At 43.1% G+C, this 21786-nt stretch overlaps 1 protein-coding gene and 1 pseudogene across 1 annotated transcript; both read right to left on the reverse strand.

Moving 5' to 3' along the window:
• Positions 1–4501: 4501 nt before the first annotated feature.
• Positions 4502–6565, reverse strand: LOC134107216 (zona pellucida sperm-binding protein 3-like; annotated as a pseudogene).
• Positions 6566–9987: 3422 nt separating this feature from the next.
• On the reverse strand, positions 9988–17856 carry LOC119227122 (NXPE family member 3-like). Its single transcript, XM_037485617.2, has 6 exons — positions 17735–17856; positions 16224–16676; positions 13705–14000; positions 11431–11501; positions 11099–11302; positions 9988–11014 (listed from the first exon to the last, which is right to left on the reverse strand). The coding sequence occupies exons 1-6, from the start codon at positions 17834–17836 to the stop codon at positions 10461–10463; spliced, it is 1680 nt and encodes a 559-aa protein (XP_037341514.2). The 5' UTR covers positions 17837–17856; the 3' UTR covers positions 9988–10460.
• Between the last annotated feature and the right edge of the window lie 3930 nt (positions 17857–21786).

Consider the following 21786-nt stretch of genomic DNA (forward strand, 5'->3'; position numbering starts at 1 on the left):
CCGGTGCGTCTGGGTGTGTGGCTGAGGGAGAAGGCAGAGGAAAGAGCAGCTGGGGCCCTCGAGGGGGCTAGCTGTGCAGACTGTGAGCATTTGCCGTGGCAATCTCGCGTCGCTCGTCGAGCTCTCTTCAATGAGGACGGCTCGACGAGGCGTGCTCCCCGTGGCTCCGCCTCAGCTTGTGCTTTTATATTCCCATCCTCCCTCGACACAGGTAGTTCCTGAGGTTCGCTTTTGGGGATAAAGCTTACCAATATAAGGTCCTTCCTTTTGGCCTAGCCCTCTCGCCCCGTACGTTCACTAAATGCGTGGATGCAGCTCTGGCGCCATTGCGTCTCCAGGGCATCCGTATTTGAACTACTTGGACGACTGGTTGATTTAGCGGCCTCCCAGCGCCTGGCGCCCCAACACCATAATGTTGTGCTCGCCCATATCAACCGTCTGGGGCTGAGACTCAATACCAGGAAAAGCGTGCTGTCCCCAGCACGTAGGACCATCTTTCCTGGGCGTAATTTGGGATTCGACCACGATGCGGGCACACCTGTCTCCCGCTCCGGTAGTTTTGATCCTCTCTGCTGTTCAGCAGGCTAGGCTAGGCCAGCCACTCACTGTGAAACAGTTTCAGAGACTGTTAGGTCTCCTGGCAGCGGCATCCAATGTGATCCCCTGCGGCCTGTTACACTTGAGACCGTTGCAGTTGTGGCGCAAGACCAAGGGATTCTCCCCAAGGGGGAACCAGCACCGCCTGATCAAAGTCACTCGGCACTGCCTGAGGGTCGTTAAAAATAAAATCAAGTAATAATCAATATCCTGCATTTTCCCTACAGCTGCACATCACCTGTTACCTCAAAGCATCGTCTGCTTCTCATGTCATCGATCATAAACATAAAGCTTGCTCCTGGAACAACGGGTAAGTCTCAATGTGTGCATGATGAAGTTTAGATGAGAGATTATTATGGTACTTACTGCTTGCATCTCTCTTTTTTTAGGTGGTATGAGGCCGGTGGAGCTGTAGACAAGTGTCGCTCCTGTGATTGTATATATGAACCTCTGGCACTTTTCACCCACACCACTCCCACGGGAGGAGCTGCTAATCCTGGAAGGAAAATTTGTAATGTGTCCAAAAGTCAATGTATGCTACTGAAAAACTTTCTAAAGCATGTGATATGATACAAGAATTAGTCAGAGAATCACAGTGTTGCATAATTTGACACGTTTTAATGTGTTCACCGCCATCTTCAACACCTCCTTGGTGACATGCCACGTCCCAGCCTGCTTCAAGGCCTCCACCATCATCCCTGTTCCCGAACAGGATCCCTGTTCCCAAGAAGCCCAGGATCACAGGACTGAATGACTACAGGCCCATCGCACTGACCTCTGTAGTCATGAAGTCCTTTGAACGGCTAGTCCTGTCCCACCTTAAGTTCCTCACCGACCCCCTGCAGTTCGCCTACAGAGCCAACAGGTCTGTAGACGATGCTGTCAACATGACCCTCTACTTCATCCTCCAGCATCTGGACTCCCCAGGAACCTACGCCAGGATCCTGTTTGTGGACTTCAGCTCTGCCTTCAACACCACGTGCCCGACTCCACCTGCAAGTGGATCTCTGACTTCCTGTCCGACCGGAAGCAGCACGTGAAGCTGGGGAAACGCGTCTCTGCCTCTCGGTCCATCAGCACCGGTTCCCCCCAAGGCTGCGTTCTTTCCCCTCTGCTCTTCTCCCTGTACACCAACAACTGCACCTCCAGTCACCAGTCCGTCAAGCTCCTGAAGTTTGCTGATGACACCACCCTCATTGGACTGATCTCTGGTGGGGACAAGTCCGCCTACAGGCGGGAGTCTGACCACCTGGTGACGTGGTGCAGCAAGAACAACCTGGAGCTTAACACCCTGAAGACAGTGGAGATGGTCGTGGACTTCAGGAAGAACGCAGCCCCACCTTCCCCCCTCACCCTGTGTGACTCCCCCATCACCTCTGTGGACTCCTTCCGTTTCCTGGGCTCCTTTATCACCCAGGACCTCAAGTGGGAGCTGAACATCAGCTCCATCACCAAAAAGGCTCAGCAGAGGATGTTCTTCCTCAGGCAGCTGAAGAAATTCAATCTGCCAAAGACGATGATGGTGCACTTCTACACGGCCATCATCGAGTCCATCCTCTGCTCCTCCATCACCGTGTGGTACGCTGCAGCCACAGCCAAGGACAAGGGCAGGCTGCAGCGTGTCATCCACTCTGCGGAGAGGGTGATTGGCTGCAATCTTACGTCTCTTCAGGACTTGTTCGCTGCCAGGACTCTGAAGTGGGCCAGAAAGATTGTAGCCGACCCCTCCCACCCTGGACATGAACTGTTTGTGCCCCTTCCATCCGGCAGGAGGCTGAGGTCCATCAGGACTAAGACCTCCCGCCACACAAACAGTTTCTTCCCTTCGGCAGTCGGGCTCATCAACAGAGCCCGGGCCCCCCCTGACTGACTCTGACTCCCATGCTCATTCACCACTGTGTCACTTTCACTTGTCACCCGTCACTTTGTTTAGCTGGTGCACTTTATCCTTATTTTTATTCCTAATTTTATCTCATCTCCTCTAACTTACTAACCTATAGCTTTAGTTTTTAGCGTACTAACCCATAGCTTCTATTTAATATTTTATTATACTTTGATTTTATTCTTATCTTATTTGCACTATGTTGTCTTTATTGTACTGTCTTCATGCACCTTCCGCCAAGACAATTTCCATGTATGTACAACATATTATGGCAATAAACGTTTCCTGATTCCTGATATGGAGGCACCCTGGGCTTCTAGCCCAAGGGCCCGTTTTAGGGGCGATCTGTCGCCGGTCATCCTCACGACAGACGTTTCCCTCACGGGCCGGGGTGCAATCATGCAGACATCCTGTCGCGGCAAAGGCCGAGGCCGGGGACTGGAGACTCCACCCAGAGGCGGTGGAGTTCCTTTGGGGTCACTTGGGGCCGATTCAGACCTATTTGCCTCCGCAGAGACAACTCATTGTCCTCGGTGGTTCTCCCTCACGCACCCCGCCCCTCTCGGCTTGGATGCTTTGGGACAGGCATGGCCAAAAAGCATGCGCTTGTACGCTTCCCCCCCGGTTGCTCTGCTCCTAGGGGTTCTGGATAGGGTCCGTTAGGACGGAGTCAGCCTACTGTTAGTAGCCCCGTTCTGGCCGGCCCGAGTATGGTTTGCGGACCTAATATCGCTTCTCACAGGCCCCTCGGTGGAGATCCCCATCGGGTCGGACCTGCTGTCTCAGGCGTCAGGGTCCGTAGTTTAACCCCGCCCGGAGCTTTGGGAGCTATGGGCATGGCCCTTGAGGAGGACCGCCCTTTAAAGGTCCGGTTTCTCGACTGAGGTCGTAGAGACCACCTCCTACTCCAGAGCCCCGCCACTAGGAGGGCGTATGCCGGTAGATGGTGCCAACTGCTGTAGAAACAACTGCGGACCCAGTTAACTGCCCAGTGGGTTCAGTACTGGAGGTCCTGCTATGTTTCCACAGGTCTTCCCGTCTGCTTGTGGGGCATCTCTCTTCCTTTGTGGCACCCGGTCCTCCGTTCCTGACGTCGGACCAGGCGTATAACATAGCCCCAGCAAGTGAATGGTTATTAAGGCCATGACATGAATGAATCATGAATCGGCCGGTCAGCCCGCATCTTGGCTGTCCAGGCCCATTCTACTTGGGGTATGGCGGCTGCAGAAGCCCTCCTGTCGGGGCCCTGACCCTCGCCTCGAGCACAGGTGCTCTCGTCGAGTGTGCGTTTTTGAAAACACCACGGTCACCTGCTTGTATGGTGAGTGGGTATAAATGTTCCCAGAGCGTCTTTACGCAGCTCGAGTTCCCTGATAGGGAACGTCTCTCGGTTACGTATGCAACCTTTGTTCCCTGAAGGGAACAAGACGCTGCGTAAAGCGTTCTGCAATACTCCCGGCCTGCCCGTGGCACTCGATTCGGCCATTCAGAGATGAATGGTCCTGCCCTTCGGGTCCCTTTGTAGCGCCCTGGTCCGGCGTCGCAGCTCGCCATTGGTTGAAATTCACACGTGCTTCATGACGCGGTCACGCAGGGGCGTTCCCATAGCGTCTTTACGCAGCGTCTCGTTCCCTTCAGGGAATGAAGTTTACATACGTAACCGAGAGATGATCACGCGCTGCCTTTAAAAGGCATGTTACCTCAACATGAAGAATAACTTACAGTAAAGTTATTTTATTATGCTGGCATGTTCTAGTTTTCTAAACATTGTTTTTTAAGTCAAAGTTCATTGAGCTTGTAGTCACTTGTTGTTTCAACCGAATACTATGTGTTTAAAAAATAATAATAATTTGACATTATCATTGACAGAATACGTTTCTTGCATATTCAAACAAACCCACATTTCTGCATTATTGTAGTTTCAAGACGACACAAGCTAACTATGTTTAGACCAACTGCTATTTTAAACAAAGTCATTTTCAATCTGAGACCGAGAAAGTGGAGGGGATTATAGATAACGACTCAAACAACCATCTTCTCTGCAATGTCGATGGGACCCAGGGTGACTTTACCTTCCCATTCCAAAACTAGAAGTTAGGGAGAAAAAAAACGTGTCAAATTATGCAAAACTGATTCTCTGACTAATTCTCGTATCATATCACATGCTTTAGAAAGTTTTTCAGTAGCATACCTTCACTTTTGGACACATCACAAATTTTCCTTCCAGGATTAGCAGCTCCTCCCGTGGGAGCAGTGTGGGTGAAAAGTGCCAGAGGTTCATATATACAATCACAGGAGCGACACTTGTCTACAGCTCCACCGGCCTCATACCACCTAGAAAAAGAGAGATGCAAGCAGTAAGTACCATAATAATCTCTCATCTAAACTTCATCATGCACACATTGAGACTTACCCGTTGTTCCAGGAGCAAGCTTTATGTTTATGATCGATGACATGAGAAGCAGACGATGCTTTGAGGTAACAGGTGATGTGCAGCTGTAGGGAAAATGCAGGATATTGATTATTACTTGATTTTATTTTTAATGACTTTGATGTACAACAGAAATGATTAAATACTTACTATTCCATTGTAAGCATGGAACTTGAAGGCCGCCAACTGGAACTGCAGCTTGTTGTCCGCAGTGCGAGCCATGAACCTTGAATTAGAGCCTGTGACCTAAGCGTCAAATAAACACCTGCATGCAGAGAAACCATAAAAATAGACGTTAGAGAAGGGGGAATTGTGGTGGTGGTAATTAGTTTGCACAACTTCAATTAAACAATAAAGTATCTCACCCATGGTTGTAAATAAAGGAATAGCCCATCACCGTGTTGCTAGATGGAGTAGCATAGCAGTTCTCCACATATACACGGAGGGTCACGTGGAAGAACTGCGTAACGGTAGCCTCAATATTGATGGTGTCTCCCAGGTAATAGTGGGGGCTTGGTCTTTCTTGCTGGAAGTCATCTGTGTAGTGGAATGATGCCATATACATATTTTAAATAAAGATTTCACAAACGTTAAATTGTGCAGATACATTGTTCTCTTGCTCACCAGTCATGAGTCTCAGAGTGAAGTACAAGAATTCCTATGCCCTTCTAACTGCAGAGAAGGCCACCCAGTCGGGATTCAGAGCCCGGCTGCTCACATTGTTCTTCCTAAACAATTAAATGGTTACATTAGAATGCATATTGAAGATTCTCACAATATGGTGCATCAGCCATTGAGAGGAGCCAATCCAATTAATTTATTTCTCGTTGTTACCACACCTCTAACTGAGAGTGTACACACCTTGGGTAGTGGCATTCCACAATTACAGCAGCTTCGCCAGTCCTCACCACAGGGGAGGAGCCCAGAGCTTGGGGAGCATAATACATGGTGAAAATGTAGATGTTGGCATCTTCTGTCCGCTAAATACATGTCGGTGCAAAGATTTAAAATTAGACATGAACATATTTTTCAAAAGTTTAAATAAATATTCCTGATTTTTCAGTGATCTGAAGCATCTTCCTTACGCTTACCGTTAATGTGCTGAGACAATCCTGCAGTTCTGTCTCATAAATCAAGACCTGAGCATTAGTGTCTTCTCCAACAGCAGCACAGTTTCCCATCATCCTGTCAGCAGGATTAATGAGCTGGCCTGTCCCGAACATGTCCTTCCTGACTTCCACATGAACAATCTTCTCTCTGCAATCGACAGAGACAGATGAAGCAGCAACAGGAGATCTCAGCTCAAAAGGCACATTGTCTTTAGGTAGAGGGTCGGGATTTTGAGGGTATTTCTAGGTGAGAGGTTTCTCAAATATCTGCTTTGTTTGTTGGGGATTCTGAGGAACCTGTTTGATGGGCGGAGGAATCCCTGGATTCTAGTTAGGTTTTGGGGGAAATCTCCATTAAGCCACACAGAAGCTACCAAGCAAGGGCAGTGCCACAAGGCACACAGTACACTTCATCACCATGGCTCACAACAACAAGTGATCTCCTCAGCTCACTGGGTGATGTAAGAAAGATGTAAACGTCCACCCACTTTTATAGTAGATTGAGCATGGTTCCTTCGATTACAGTCCCGCCCCTTCTGTTGCCCATTCCACATCAGACCTGCTAAGTTTAAACGTCAGCCAATGAAATTGTTGCAGCTGTTGACAGAAAGTGATACAACTCTGATGCTTCATTAGATAAGTTAAGATTATTTATTTGTTTAATGCATACAATTCCACTTTGCAATGAATCAATAGTGAAAAACCAATTCAAACACAAAAATCATTGTGAAAATAATGAACCTACTGAAATGTAAATTAGCATCGAAAGCGCTTTTTTTTTTTTTACAAAGCGTGTTCTGAAAAACATACAAGGGTAAACACAATGGGCCTAGTGAGAGTAGTTTTTTTTTTTTTACATATTTGTGGGGATTCGTCCCCTGAAATTGATTTCGTCGTACGAAGTGTTCACAAGTCAGTGGTTGTTAACCGTGTGGAGCAACGACAGGAATGCCAATTTGCAAACTTTATCTTTGACATTATCATGGTCTTACGCATTTTATGTCAACATATAACCAGGAGCTTCTGATGTACCATTAAAAATGTAAGCCTCTCAGAATACAATAGATCAGTCAATTTCCTTCAATATCTCAACCAGGCTACATTTTGTCATTTTCAGGGTAGATTTAAAAGGAAAGAATCAATACTTTAATGACCATTCCACTTCAGGCAGAGAGTACACATCACCAGGGATGTTCCATTCCAAAATCAAAGCCTCTTAAAATACCATATGTAACCGGGGCGGCCGTTCGCCTGGTCACAAGGGTGACAACGTCACTTTGGGACTCTCACCCAAAGAATATCAGTTGTAATGACAAAGAAAGTGAGCAGAGAGGTGAAGTTCCAGTTTTGTAACAATGTTTTTTTATTTACAAGTAGGTTTAATATTTAAAAGAAAAGGAATAATCAATCCAAAAACATTGGTTGGTTTGATGGCAAAATATAATCTATGCTTTGAAAAAGGATTACTATACTTGGGGTACCCTACCAGTACAAGGTGACTACTTGAGGCCCACAGGGGCGGGGGAGTAAAAGGGGACAAGTTGGCCACCACCTGGTCAAAGCAAAAGAAACCACAGCAAATCAAAAATAATTAAAACACAGCAAACAAGCAAAATAAACTAAAAGGGCCTTCCACCTCGTGAGCCATCCCCTGTAGGCCTACTATATGCCCACCTGCACTGGCATTAAAGGGACCCCCAGTATAGGGCACAGTAATGGTTGTTCATTTAGGACAAAACAAAGACACTAACCCAGAAAGAAAACAAATTAGCAATTCATAATCAAAAATACTATAGAATCCGGGTAACCATAATCTATTTTAAATCAAAGGCAAAAACAGCAGTGACCAGGCTCAGCACCACCTGATCATTTCCTGTACAAAAGAAAGAAAAGGTAAATAACGCCAATAAACATTTCACTGCTAAAAGAGCATATTAAAACATGAAACAGAAAACCCCTGACATACCTCTAGATTCCGCTCAAACCCATCCGCACGTGGCGAGTGCTGTGCCTATGCCGTGGGAGACCTACAGCAAGCCCCCCTCTAGCTCTAGTGGGTCAAAAGCTTCCATTTAAAGAGCACCTGGTCACACCTGTTAGGCATCACCAATTAAGGTGGTGTGGCCAAACAGGCAAGGGGGGGAGGGGGGGGAAGAGCTCTACCCATCACACATACATGAGCCAACTTCCTTCGAAAATCTTTTAAAAGGTGTTAAATCTCCGCCCTACGCACATAGTTTAATATTTGTTCCGGCAAAATGCAACTTTTAGAGGCCAAGGTCTCAAGAGCACACTGTGTGGATTTGAAAAGAATCGGGTTTAATCCCTTTAAATTTGGTCTTTTACAACTGTAAGAAATTATGAAAATATGCCAAAAGGACACATCTATAATGATTAAATGCAGCACCCCCTAATCTTCCAAAATTCTGAAAGAATTAGCGTGTGTTCATAATGAACCAGACAATAACAAGACCAGTCAGTATGACTTGTGAACAAATGTCTTTCTAAAACTGGTCATGTGAAAGGGAATGAGGTAACTGTTTCCTCTACTAAACCAATGCATGTCACAAGAAAAATTATCCAAAGACTCTTACTAGAAAACCCAGTCGGGAAATGAACGAATCATTTCTGTTTCCTTGACTGAGTCTATGAAAAAGTTTAGATGCGCGGCCATGAGAAAAAACAAATCTCTCTTTGAGGGGACTTTGCACTCCCGAGTCCTTGTATGGATTTGTTCAAAACGAACAAATTGTTCACGAACGACACATCTCTAATGAGTTGCCAGTTCCACGATTTGCACTAGCTCCTCCTGTCCCTAAACACCCTCTCTCATCTGAAAGCACGTCTCAATATCAGTGCTTGTTCATCCAAAACGTGGTTTAGAAATGGACATCATGGTGTAGGAAGAAACACTGATGAATGTGACTTTATATATCGCCCTCATCACGTTTACAATTGTTCACTCCTAACTAGGCAGTTTTGCTCCCCTAAGCCTGCGGACGCTACAGTCGACGACTGAGGTGGAACGTACGCGGCTCCGACCGAAGTCCATTTTTGGTTGCGTGTGTGGGTTTCTCCTCGGGTGTGCTGGTGATGTCACTCCTGCAGCTCATCAGGAAGAGGGTTAATTGACTGTGCTAATCCGTATCGAGGGGGTTGCTTCAGTGCAAGCCAAAGAGTAACAGACGTGTTGAGTGCTGCTGTCAGGAGTTGGAAACCAAGCAGGAGATGATCATGAACATATATGAGGAGATAATGTGTATTTGAATAATTTCTGTCGGATGCATTGAACGTATTGTACATCGTTTCTGTACGTCCATCGCAGTCCGTCCATCCCAGGGGAGGTTCCTCCTCTGTCTCTCTATAGGTGTATTCCCTTTATTCTGCTTTTTCTTTTTTTTTTCTTTGCCGATGTGAGGCTTTCTGGACAGAGAATGTCACAAGAGACTGTCCTCTGAGGCAAATTTGCGATATTGTGCTACACAAAATTAAATTAAATGGATCATAATCATGGCAAAACTGACACCACCTACCTGCGAGGTCTACAAGACTGACAAAGTATCACACAAGTCAACATTAAATGTGTATTGATAAAATATATAGGCTCATTTTAAGTGCCTCATCACTAATTAGATTATATTTCTTTAATTGTGCTTGCTGGCAGGAGACTTCATATACGCATCTTCATCCAATGAGAATAATCTCAAGTCTTAATTAGTAGTCATGAATAGTTATGATATACATATGTACTGTATCAGTTTATGCATCATAGGTATGTGTAAATGTCCATGTAGAATTAGGAATTTTTGTGTGTGTGAATCCGTGTCTGGGCGGATCAGTATCTATTTTTCATAATATTTTGATCAACTGAGTCAGTGAAATGTGGAACATCCAAAAGTTTATTATGTGACAAATAAACAGAACTTTACAAAGACCATGACAATAGGCATAAGTATGAATTCTTTGGAGCTTTCCAGATGTTCTCTGCATCGCAACACTGTAAAAATGTACAATGAGGGATATCATAGATAGTATAAACAGTATAGAGATTGTGTGTCAGAGAGTATGAGAGACAGTGGAAGACAGTCTGTGGGACAGTATGTGAGACAGTAGAGAGACATTGGGTGAGACAGTCTGCGGGATAGTGGACGCTTTGCTGCAGCGTGTGGTATTCACCACGTAACTCGAAAAATCTTGTAAATGATAGCACTAAATTATACTTATAATAGCACTTTTTTATAACATGTTTAAACTGCTTATTTGATGAAAAATGTACTTTCTTGTTACTTGTTCTTCTGAGTTTGTATCTCTATGTGGAAATGCACTTATTGTACGTGGCTTTGGATAAAAGCGTCAGCTAAATGAGATGTAATGTAAAAGTGGTGATCTAATCCAGCAGTTTGTCCACAAGAAACTGTTTTGTCACTAAATTGCTAAACACCTAGCCGCCCTTATGAGGACATATATAAGACAATACATGGTCTATCATATTCTTAATGATGGGAGGTAGTGGGTGGAGGTTATGCGGCAGGTGGTGGGCCAGGGTCATTTCCCAGGCATCGATCAGATGGACTTTCAGTCCTTTGAAGATGGCTCTGAGCACCTTATCACGCTGCAGTGAATACCAGTCGCTGTTGGTAATTGTCTCGTAAAGTGTCAAAGCTTTGACATTTGCTGTCCGTATGATGACCAGCGTGTCTGGAGCCCTGTCCAGAAGCTGCACCACCGCTCTACGGATGCTTTGTAGCCTCCTGATGTAGACCTCGATGGGGTATGTGCTGATGTGAGACCAGATGCCAATGACTATGACAGTGTTGGGGCCTCCGAGTAAGCGATCTATCTCATTAGCAATGTAACGAAGCTCTCTAGTTGGGATGAGGCTGAAGCGGATAGGAGGACCGTGGCAGCGGTATGTCACCATGATGTTGTTTTCATAGTCTAATGACATGAAAGGTCCAACTTGTCTTGGGTTGTGTAAGTCAAACTCTTTAAGACCTAAGAGAAGGAAAGGGGAAACATATTAAACTGCATTGGGAAACAAAAGAACAACAATTCCAGTAATCCCTATGAATCAGTTACCTGGTAGAGCTGCATTGAGGAATTCAAACCACTGCCTGATTGTGGAGTCTCCATACATATGGACATCTTTGCCTTTCAGACACTGCGTGATGGCAGAACTGTTGAATTGGGATAGTATGGTGCGCCCTAGTGATCGCCAAACACCCTGGTAGTAATAACCAGATGGTACAGATGTCGCAGAGCTCGTCTTCACCTTCAGTTGACCTAAGAAGAAAACAACACATTATTCCATGAAAAAACCAAAAGCTATAGAAGGTTTGGACCTTTTATGGACTAGCCTTACTCTTGAGACTAGATATTTCGATATTTTCAGTTGTAAACTCTTGGTATACCTTCCTTTCTCGACAACACGGTAGCAATGGAAGGTCCTGTAGCCTGAATGGATACTTTCATGTTCACACCACTGAAAAAGAAATAAAATATCTGAAAAATACCACAACTTAACGACAAACAAAACATACACCCTTTTAATATATTTCAATCAGGAGAGAGGTCTTGAATGTAACAATGTATTAAATAGGCATAAGTATGAATTCTTTGGAGCTTGAACTCCATCCCGCTGTAGGACAGATCAGGGACTTGGATGCCGAGAAGAGGTAATCAGATTATGGTGAAGGAAACCTTCTGGTGTAGAGGATCTAAAACCTTTTGATGTTTTGACTCCTCCAGCACCAGGCGGGCAGCCTCATCTCAGCCCGCAGAGAGCCTTTTCTCGGCTAGATTTCTGTGAAATGCTCCGCTGGTATTCACGTCTCCTTAGCGGTTATGAGATACAAGTATATGTGGCAGACTGGCTCCGCTTACTTCCATCTCTCCATTTTTTGGGTGTTCTAAATCAGGTGGCTTTCCCTCTTTGCTTCCCCTCCCACTATGTGTCACCAAGCTGTGAGCAATTATCCGCCGTCGTTTTGACCACAAAACTGGGACGCTAAGATTATATGTATGAGCGAATCATCCACTTCAGGTGGGTTTTGAGGCACTCACCAACCATGGAAAATGTTTTTATATCTTATCTTGACCTGTTGCCAGGATCTTCTCCTGTCTTGTTTGTTCTGTGCACATGGCCAGGTGCCACTGTGTATGGTAGTTCCTGTCATTAGTGTATTAATGGGTGAGAGATATCATGTAGTATTAAAGTGCTTTGAGTGGTCAAGACTAGAAAAGTCCATTTACCAAGTTCCTTTTTGTTTAAATGAACAACATTCTCTCTCCCAACCCCCCCTCAACCAATTCCATTATTTCAAAATAAAAGTCTCAATGATTATCTCTACCTCAACCATAGTTACACCACAATAGCTTTCAAATAATAGTACAACTAGTACTTCTACTGCTAGTTCCACAATTACAACTAGTACTACACCTTATATTACTACAAATGTATTAATTCTCAGCTTTTCCTATTTCTATTCTTTCAACAATGTTTAGACGTCATTTAAGCTTTTATTAGTTCTGTATTTTTTCAAATTCATAGAAGCTTCTCATTTCTTTATTTTTAGCAATTTTTAAATATACTTCAGCTTTTTCTATTCTTTCAGCAATGTTTAGATTAATTTCAGCTTGTTTCTTTTCTGTACTTTAAGCAACTTTTTGAAATTATTTTCAGATTTCTGCATTCCAACACATTTTCAGCAGGAAATGCATTTTTGCAGTTTAAAGTAATATTTACATTTAACCTAGATGACTACAACACTGATTATCGGCCTCTTGATGTTTGAGGAACAAGACAAACGGTAGCTCTGTACCCATAGATTCAGGTGTATACAAACATTTTATGCAATTTTAGCTTCCTGTTTGATGCTGACTACACACCCCTGTATGTCACCTAAGTTATGTCATGTGACATTATATATACTTTCTAAGCTTCATAAGTTGCATCCATCCAATATGAATGGAAATTATTATTAAGATATACACCTGTCAGCAAAATCCAGTAAAGTTCAGCAGCACAGAAAAAACTAGAGCTGCTTCTCTTCATCAGAAAGATGTTCAACAGTTTTAACAACTCTGATCTGATGCGTTGAGATTTTTTGCCCAAGTATTTTATGTCTGATGTATATACAGTATGTCAAGATTTGTATCAAAATGTATTAGCAAGACCAGCTGATGTTTCAATTGCATAAATGACAATTCTCCGTTCTCCAATACCCGTGAAGGACTTCCCAGTCTGTCTCTCGAGTCTATTATCGCGTTCCCGTGAGAATACTTGCGGGAACGCGAGAATAGACTTGAGTCCGTTCTAATTAGACTCAAGTCCGTTCTCACCAACTTAGGTATTGAGAAAGGGCCTTATGCTTTTGAATTTATTATTCACGTGTGCGCATGAACCTTATATCCACTCTTTTGGCAGTGGCTTGCCTTCATATCCTCCCGACCCACTTAAAATCAAAGTGGGCAGTATCTGGCGCATACCTAAAACCACTTTGACACCCCTGTTTTAGAGGAATAAATCAGAAAATTCTACTGGGGGTGATAAATTATTAGAGAACAAATTAACAGAATAATAAAAAATGTTGAAAATTACAGTCAAGTAGTTTGGAATTATACATATCTTTGAGGTCAATGTATACTCCTAATGTCACAGAATTCTTTCCTCTTTGTTCCCCCACCTCTGAAAGAGCTTTTCCTCCTTGGCCTTGAGATTTTGTTTGAATCCTCCCTTGAAGTGGTTGATCCTGGTATTGCAGTCCAGTTTCTTTGGTTTGTAGCAAAACCAAGGTTCACCTGTATGGAGGTCAGTGTAGTTACAGAGTGGCTGCTGGGTTGGCGGGAGGCAGACGTTACAGATGGTGGTTTCAGAGAGAGAGCCTGAGCGGAAGATGCTCTTGAAGTAAATCCTGTCGGGCTGTTCTCTGTTCAGCCTGTCCAGCACTGAGACAGCTTCACTGGGATGAACCAGAGTCACCTGATTGGAAAGAGAACCAGAATATTCAATAAAGCTCTGTAATTTGTGGCCAGGACCCACATTGCTCCCCAATATACAGATATTGATCCTTATCAACTTGTACAATAACCACAACGTTAAAGTGGGATTTTGAATGAGAGTATCAGTAGAAGTTCAAAGGAAAATAAATCATAATTCTTTGCTGGTGAATTTTGTGTACAATTGTTGCTTTGCCAAGCCTCAGCCCCCACTGCTAAAATAAACCCCACAGTGCATTCTCTAAGTCAACCCAATGCACCCCAATCCCCCCAAAAAGTATTTTTGTAGCTGCATTCAAATTGGACCAATGACAGAACAGTTTGCTTACAATATTGTTAAATGTTAAACCTAACAAAGTGGCAACTGCAACATTGTATCATATTAGTTCTGAATCAGGAGGACTCCGGTGCGAAGTTGAGTAAAATAAAGGAACTTTAATGAATAATCAAGAGTTCCAAAAAAGTAAACTCAAAACCACTCCAACCAGGAAAAGGGGGAAGGAGGGAAAAAACAAGGACGAGAAAGGATCTTAACAACACTAAAATCAACCGGGAAGTGGTTTGCACGACGACGGCGACGACGACGGCGGCGGCGACGGCGACGACGGCGGCGGCGGCGGCGGCGGCGGCGGCGGCGGCGGCGGCGACGGCGGCGGCGTACCTGAAACACATGTAGCATAGACAATGACACGACAAGAGACAAGAGGGCTTAAATACATAAGATAGGTGCAGGTGATTGGACACAGGTGGAAACAATCAGACACGGCAGGCAATCACAGGGGAAGACATGACAAGGCAGGAAGTGGAAGTTACCCCAGGAACACAAGAGACATGAAACATGAAAAAGTTAAAACAAGACATCAACCCAAAGCGTGACAAGGACGAGGACACACACAAAGGTTCAGATTGCATCATATTCCATTTACAATTAGCTGCTAAATTATTTAAAATTAAAACTGTACACATCAGGAGTGATCATCTGAGTTAGGGGAATTTGAAATAACTTAAACACAGTAAACAACGTAGAATAGAAAGAATAGCGAGAGAGACGTGAGTTTTAACTGTCCCCTTTCATATCACCTTGCTGAAAAAGTGAGCCGTTAGCTGCACAAACTAGGCAAACGTTAGCTAGTGTGTACGCAAGAGGAGGAGCTTAAGTGCATTTATTTTTTTAATTGTTTAACTTTAAATCTTTCAACGGGTTGTTTTATAATTCATGTCTCTATTTTGTGTAAAAACTCATTTTTATTCATTTTTTACAAATTATATTTAATATGAATTATTACTCTAATAGACCACCACGATGTGTTTCCTCTCGTGCACCCCCTACAAGCCAATTTCGTACCCTTACTTTGGGAATCTGCCCTAAGGAAGTTTTTGAATGTTCTTTCTGTTTATTTTAAGGCATCTAAACAAACAACAATTTTACAGATAACAGTGTGACATATGACCAGATAATGGTCAGACCCTTTGCTGGAAGATGAAATGCTATGATTGACTAGTCTGCATTTCTGGGACATTTCAATAACATTTGGGAAATGTTTTCCCTTTCTTTTTATAATCCAACAAGCAATTTCTCAAACTTAGGCCAGACTTAGTCTACTTAAATATTTGTTCATTTGAAGACGTTAATATCGTTATCCTGATATTCAACATTGCATCTTCTAGATCAGAGGTGTCAAACTTATTTTAGGTTCTGCCGACCGAGCGCAGGCCACCGGTTCGGCTGACGAAGGGGGCGCGCTGATGTTCGCGTGCTGATGGTCCGATTGGCTGACGGGAGATGATCTGGCCGTGGGCCTTGAGTTTGACACGTGTCCTATTACATAGCATATCATGCAGCCCCATGCAGTTAATTGACGCAAAGTTGAGAAGGTATCCAAAACCTTTCATTGGTATGTATTGTGAGATAATTTTCAGATGATTTTCAGTATTCACTTGAAAATAAGAATATTGTGTATTCATTACCTCATTTTTACATAGGAGACATTCTCTCCTCAATTATTCTGCAGAGTACCGAACATTGAATCTAGTGAGAACCTTTAGCATGTTTGCATTAACTAATTGCTATTTTATTTCTCAGACACACTTGGAAAAGGAGGAGTTAGCAGATTGGTTTTCACCTGTTTACAATGTGCAACTTTATAACAAGAAGAATCTAAATCTTACACACAAAACACTTTTAAGGAATAGTTTTTTGCATTACCTCAACCTGTGCGTCTCCTTCCCAGAGTAAAGAGAATACAGCAGAGTAGCTTCCATTGAGATGATCCACAACTTGCCCAGCTACACCTGATTCAAGCTTCCGGTTTTGCAGACTGGCAGTTAGGAAGTCCCCCCCAGACTTCTTGGGACGACCTTGGAAGTCAAAGGTTTGTATCATAACCTCTAGCTGGTCCCCTACATGCCACTGCCCCCCTTTTCTCCCTGGGAGGATGGAGAAGGTGCTGTGGACTGGATCAGTTGTCTGCTCGAAGGAAAAAGGAGATGGTAAAAGTGGAGTTTTAGGCCAAGCGATGGAGTCTAGTATGAGGCGTTCCTCCAAAGCGTCTTGGGGGGACAGCGGCTGGAAGGTGCAGAAGCTGCGATTAACGATATGAGGGGAGACTCTCGGCTCGATGATGGTGGAGTTGACTTTAGGCTGAAATCGGCAGGGAGTCTAAAGAGAGAAGGTGTCAAAAAAACATTAAACACAAATTAAAAAGGCAATGATTTGAATATTTGGTGAGGTTCATAAAAATGATTTCCTAATTATTGACCTTTTTTCTGGGATATACAGATCTGCAGGGCTGTTAAGTGTCATGCATTGAGCGTGTCACTAATTTTGGTCTTTTGTCACGCACTCCTGACACACATCCGATTTGTCACGCAAAAAAGTCAGACCGCGTTTGTTCCTTTAACTCTCTGTCGGCCGTAGCGTCCGCGACCCCCCCTGTTGACTGCATTGTCCGCGCCGCCCAACGACAAAATGTCACTCCAAGGTTTCTGCAAGGTTTCTCGAAAAGTTGTGAGCCCTGACGGTTATTTACTTCCATGGTGGATAGTGAAAAAAATAACTGTGTCGGAAGCCCCGCCCCCTTTCAAGCGCGGATGAAGCGAAAAAAAATGGAATGAAGCAAAATACCCGCTTTACTTGTGCTAGGGGGCAATCTCCAGAGCATGTCTTTGGACTGGTTGAACCCAAGACCTTCTTGCTGTGAGGCGACAGTGCTAACCACCACACCATCACTGCACCTACTGCATATCTATGATTAATTATAATTATAACCATGGGTTTTAATACAAAAATGACCTTAAACAGAACATTATTCATAAGTATGTAGTGTCATAACTACATCACTGACGTTTATAACAAACCAAACCGTTTAAAGATTAGTTTAAAATTGAGCAAGTTATTACACATAATGTTATGGGTGAGCGAGCTGCCCCTAACAAGATGGCCGCCATGTGCGGAAGTTCTATACTCTGCCGTAAACTGCGACATCCGTCTCAAAAGTTGTGCACTTTTGGATATGCTTGTCAGTTATAGAATAGAGCCAGTTTCATCCTTTGACTGTAGAAGCTGCTGCTGTCAGCAAGATGCAGGATTGAGAGGAAAGTACAAGTTTAATCAAATTCCATTTATTTGAAATGAACATTAAAACACATTTTAAAACAACAAAACCTTACTAATATTAAATAATTGAAAAAAGGTCCTCCCTTAAAAAAATGTCTTACTTGCAGATTTTCCATGTGACGTGGCACAACGATTAAAGCACAGACCGTCAGAAAGAGGACGATGGCGCAATAACCCCTTCTTGTACAAGATGTGACCTTCATGTCTTCTCCTTCAGCGTAGCACTTACTATGGAACAGTGTATAAAGAAATTTGTTTTTTTAAACAGGGCTTTCAATACATTAAAAAGATGAACTAATTGATCTCAGATTTTGAAATTCTTTTAGCATTTGACCACTTCAGAAAGTGTGTATTTTAGACATTTGTTTAATTGTATTATTTTTAAACAGAAACTACACACATTTGATCATTTCCAAGGCAGAATTCTACCGGGTTTAACATCTTTAACTAGCAACTCTTATTACTGTCCTTGTGCAGTTTGCTGCGCTCTCTATCCATGATTTGATGGCTGTGTTTGAAGTACCAACAATCACCCGACATTTTAGCAAAGATGTTGTTCAAACCACTGTCTTTTAGGTCTACAGTGGTAATTCTCTGCAGACTGTATGACACACAAGGTAGATGTTGAGATGGGAATAGGCTGGTAGCTACCAACATGTTTCGGGCACAATGAGTCCTAAAGTGGTCCATTTGCCAAACATCCTGATTTTGCCAATATTAGTGCATTAGAAGTGAGGCAGTATCCCTCACGTGTAGTGAGTGACCCAGTCCTTCGTATAATTTTCTGTATATGGCCCTAGGGAAAAAGGGTTTGGACATCCCTCGCTTAGACGGATTAACCTACAATCGCTGACATCTCGCAAATAATATTGTTAAACGCATTCACTGGGTGGCGTGGTTCTTGTTAGTAAAATTCCCACTCCGGAGATGAGGATTTTTGAGTAGCACTGACGCATGGCTTGAAACAACTGAACTTCTTTAACCTTGGTGACATACCGATGCCATCATCATGTGCCTATTATCAGTGAAGTATAGAGATGCCATCACGGCACACCCTCTGTTGTTTCCCAGTGAGCATGATTTCCCAGCAGTTCCCCATGCGCAGGTAAATGCATATTTCCAGCTTAAACAGTGGGGTTAACATTACTCTGGTGTGCAGATTTTTTTACACTATACAAACTTGTTTGCTCCTTTGCTCCCACATACTATTAGGCTTCTCGATGGAATGCCGGTAGACAACATATTTTTACTTAAAAAAGGAAATTGACTTTTCAACCTTATAAGTACAGAGTATCAATGTATTATCCTCCTATTTAAAGCAACTGGTTGCTTTGAGGGGGAGGGAAAGTAATACCGGTCACAACTGGCAGTGGACTAAAGGCTGTAAAAGACAATAAAAACTGAAGCAGAGAGCTCAAACTCACCAACGTAATGCCCTAATCCCACACGGACTGCAACTGATGAGCAAATAGTGTTCGACGTGTCATTGCATGAGCTCAGGGGTGGGGCATATTCCCATACGTAGATTGTTCTGGTAACTATTTTCCTTTTATTGATATTACTTATTTTTAATAGGTAGATATGATCGGTTTGTTTGGCTGTCAAACGTGTGTAGATAAAGATGTAACACAACTGCTTCTCCAGCACTGTTAACTTAAACTAGAACATTTACTTTCACAAAACAATAAGAACACATCCCTTGTTTGGTCTGAAATGGCCATATGACTTATATTTTTATATTTCATATAATACCCAACTAGCATTTTTTGATCAAATACCAGTCTGAACGTGAACGTCTTTTGAACGTCTACGAATAGAAGTTGAAGTTTGCCTGTTCAACACAATCTTAACTAAATTTTTTTAATATGTGTGTGTGGAGGGGCTGTTGTTTCCCTACCAATGCTAAGACCAAACCTATGCCCTTGTAAACATAGGACATGCATTTTAAACAATTAAGAAACTTTACTACAATCAACAACATAGACTGTTGGTTCACCACCATTTTCCAATCATAATGGAAATTCATATATTCACAGGACCTACAAGTTAAGAGAATTTGAAACTTGGTTAGATTTTGTGTTTTCATAGACTCAGTTCTCATACCAAATGTATTGTTAGGGTTTGTGGTGGTGTTCGGACCCTAAAGCGGACACGGAGGAGCTTGTAGTGACAAAGGTAAGTTTATCGTCTGAAGGCAGGTGGGCTGGAGGATCCGCGGTGAGGCGAGGCGGGTGGAGGCGAGGCGAGGAAGACAGACGAGCAGGAAAAACAAGTTATGGCAAGGGTGTGTGTGGCTTCAAGCATTCCAAGTATTGTTCTTCTAATTAGTTGGAATGCTTCAAGCATTCCAAGTATTGTTCTTCTAATCTTTATTCCGCCTTATTAGTTGGAATGCTTCAAGCATTCCAAGTATTGTTCTTCTAATCTTTATTAGTTGGAATGCTTCAAGCATTCCAAGTATTGTTCTTCTTTTCTTTATTCCGCCTTTTTTTTTTTTTTTTTATTATTCTATTTCTTCCGCCGCACCTTTCAACTCCTTCACACTTTCAGCTATTAAGACCATTCAAATATTAAAATGTTCAGCTCCTTCAGGAGAGGGGTGCTATGACTTTTCAGCTTTTTAGCTCTTTTAATTGAATTAATATAAATTAAAAACATCAAACTTTTTAACATGGTTTCCAATGGATTAAATTTTCAAATCCTCTCAAAACTTGTTCAACTTTCAACTTTTTCAGCTTTTCCAATCTTTCGGCTAGAGACACCATTTAAACTTTAAAATGTTGACACAAGTCTTAACAATTTCATTAAAAAAACAGCTTGTTGATATCTATTATAGTTTTTTCATAATCACTAATTATGTTTCAGTAGTTTTGGGGTTTCTTTCGAATTTAGAGTGGAGTTTTCCGGATTGTCCCGCGATTTAGAGTGAGCGCCGTGTCAGGATTCAGTAAAAAAAAAAAGAGGCACTTTTATCTTTACGGCCACAATATTCACTTTTCGGCCTTCATTTAAAAAGAAAACATTAGCCGTGCTTGTGCTGGTTGGACTCGTATAAGTTTGGAATCTCAGAGTTATTTACTTTTTGCGTGAGGAGCCTGATTGTGAGACAAAGTCTGCCCCAAGCCCCATAAGCTTCCATACAAATCTGGCGACATTTAAAAAAAAAAAACACAGCCGGTACACTTTTTGTAAACGGCTGTTTGAGCAGTTTTAAAACACATAGAGACATAAAAACTACACTCATGCGTTTGGTAGGGTCTTGGGTCTCTCAAAATGTCATTATTTTTTGGCTACCCCATATAGTTTGCTCCAGGAAGCATTTGTTTGAGGTGTGGATTTTGTCTAAATCTCTTCACTCTCTTCGCCGTGAGCTAATTAGCGACCAGCTGTTGATCTATGGCCATAAAGACGTAGCTCAGGGACGTGCAGGTTTAACCGTGGTTAGATAACGGTACGTATGGACGTGCGTGTCGTGAGTTGGGACGGAGACCCGGGATGAGCAGACCGTAAGTAATGTGGAGGCTGGACCGTAAGATATTTGAGACATGTGAGAGCCATAAGTACTAGATTGCTAGCTAGCTATACTGCTAACAAGGCTACTCCCCGCTGGAGACTTAAACCGTGGGTGTGACGTTGTTCATTCGGTGTTGTCATTAAGCTGCAGGCACGTGAGTTTATTTTCTTACGCGAGTGATACTATTAATAACCTTTTCGCGGACCGCAAGAAGGTCCGTAGGTTAATAAGCACGTCAAAAGTTACGGGGAGTGGCGTGACGTTGTTCCTTCGGGGATTGAGCTGCAGATACGTGAGTTTGTTTTCTTACGCGAATGACAGGAGATCGTTTGGTCTTTATTTTACGCAACAGAGCGTCAACTTAATATACTATTAATAACCTTCATCGGACCGCAAGAAGGTCCGTCGGTTAATAAGCACGTCAAAAGTTACGGTGGACCAGCCAGGGTTAGGGGGGAGGAGGGGGTTCGCTGGTGGGCGAAACTGCGCACTGAGGAGTGAACAATTGTAATCGAGATGGGGGCTGTAGTATTTGTGTGTGTCCACTAACATTTAATTGTCCAAGTGAAACACGTAGTACTTGTATTAGTCATTGGCGCTGTATGCGTCCATGTTTATTTCACAAAACCGCGCATCTTT

This window comes from Pungitius pungitius, chromosome 18 (assembly GCF_949316345.1).
Source record: "Pungitius pungitius chromosome 18, fPunPun2.1, whole genome shotgun sequence".
Classification (NCBI taxonomy): domain Eukaryota; kingdom Metazoa; phylum Chordata; class Actinopteri; order Perciformes; family Gasterosteidae; genus Pungitius; species Pungitius pungitius.

Bases quoted from the DNA above. Each gene is read 5' to 3' on its own strand.
- LOC119227122 (XM_037485617.2), bottom strand. From the start codon at position 17,836: ATGAAGGTCACATCTTGTACAAGAAGGGGTTATTGCGCCATCGTCCTC. The intron at 16,677-17,734 runs GTAAGACATTTT...TTCTCTCTTTAG, and splicing joins GTCACATGGAAAATCTGCAA to ACTCCCTGCCGATTTCAGCC. The intron at 11,502-13,704 runs GTGGGGGAACAA...TTTCTTTTTCAG, and splicing joins GAGGAAAAGCTCTTTCAGAG to TGGTGTGAACATGAAAGTAT.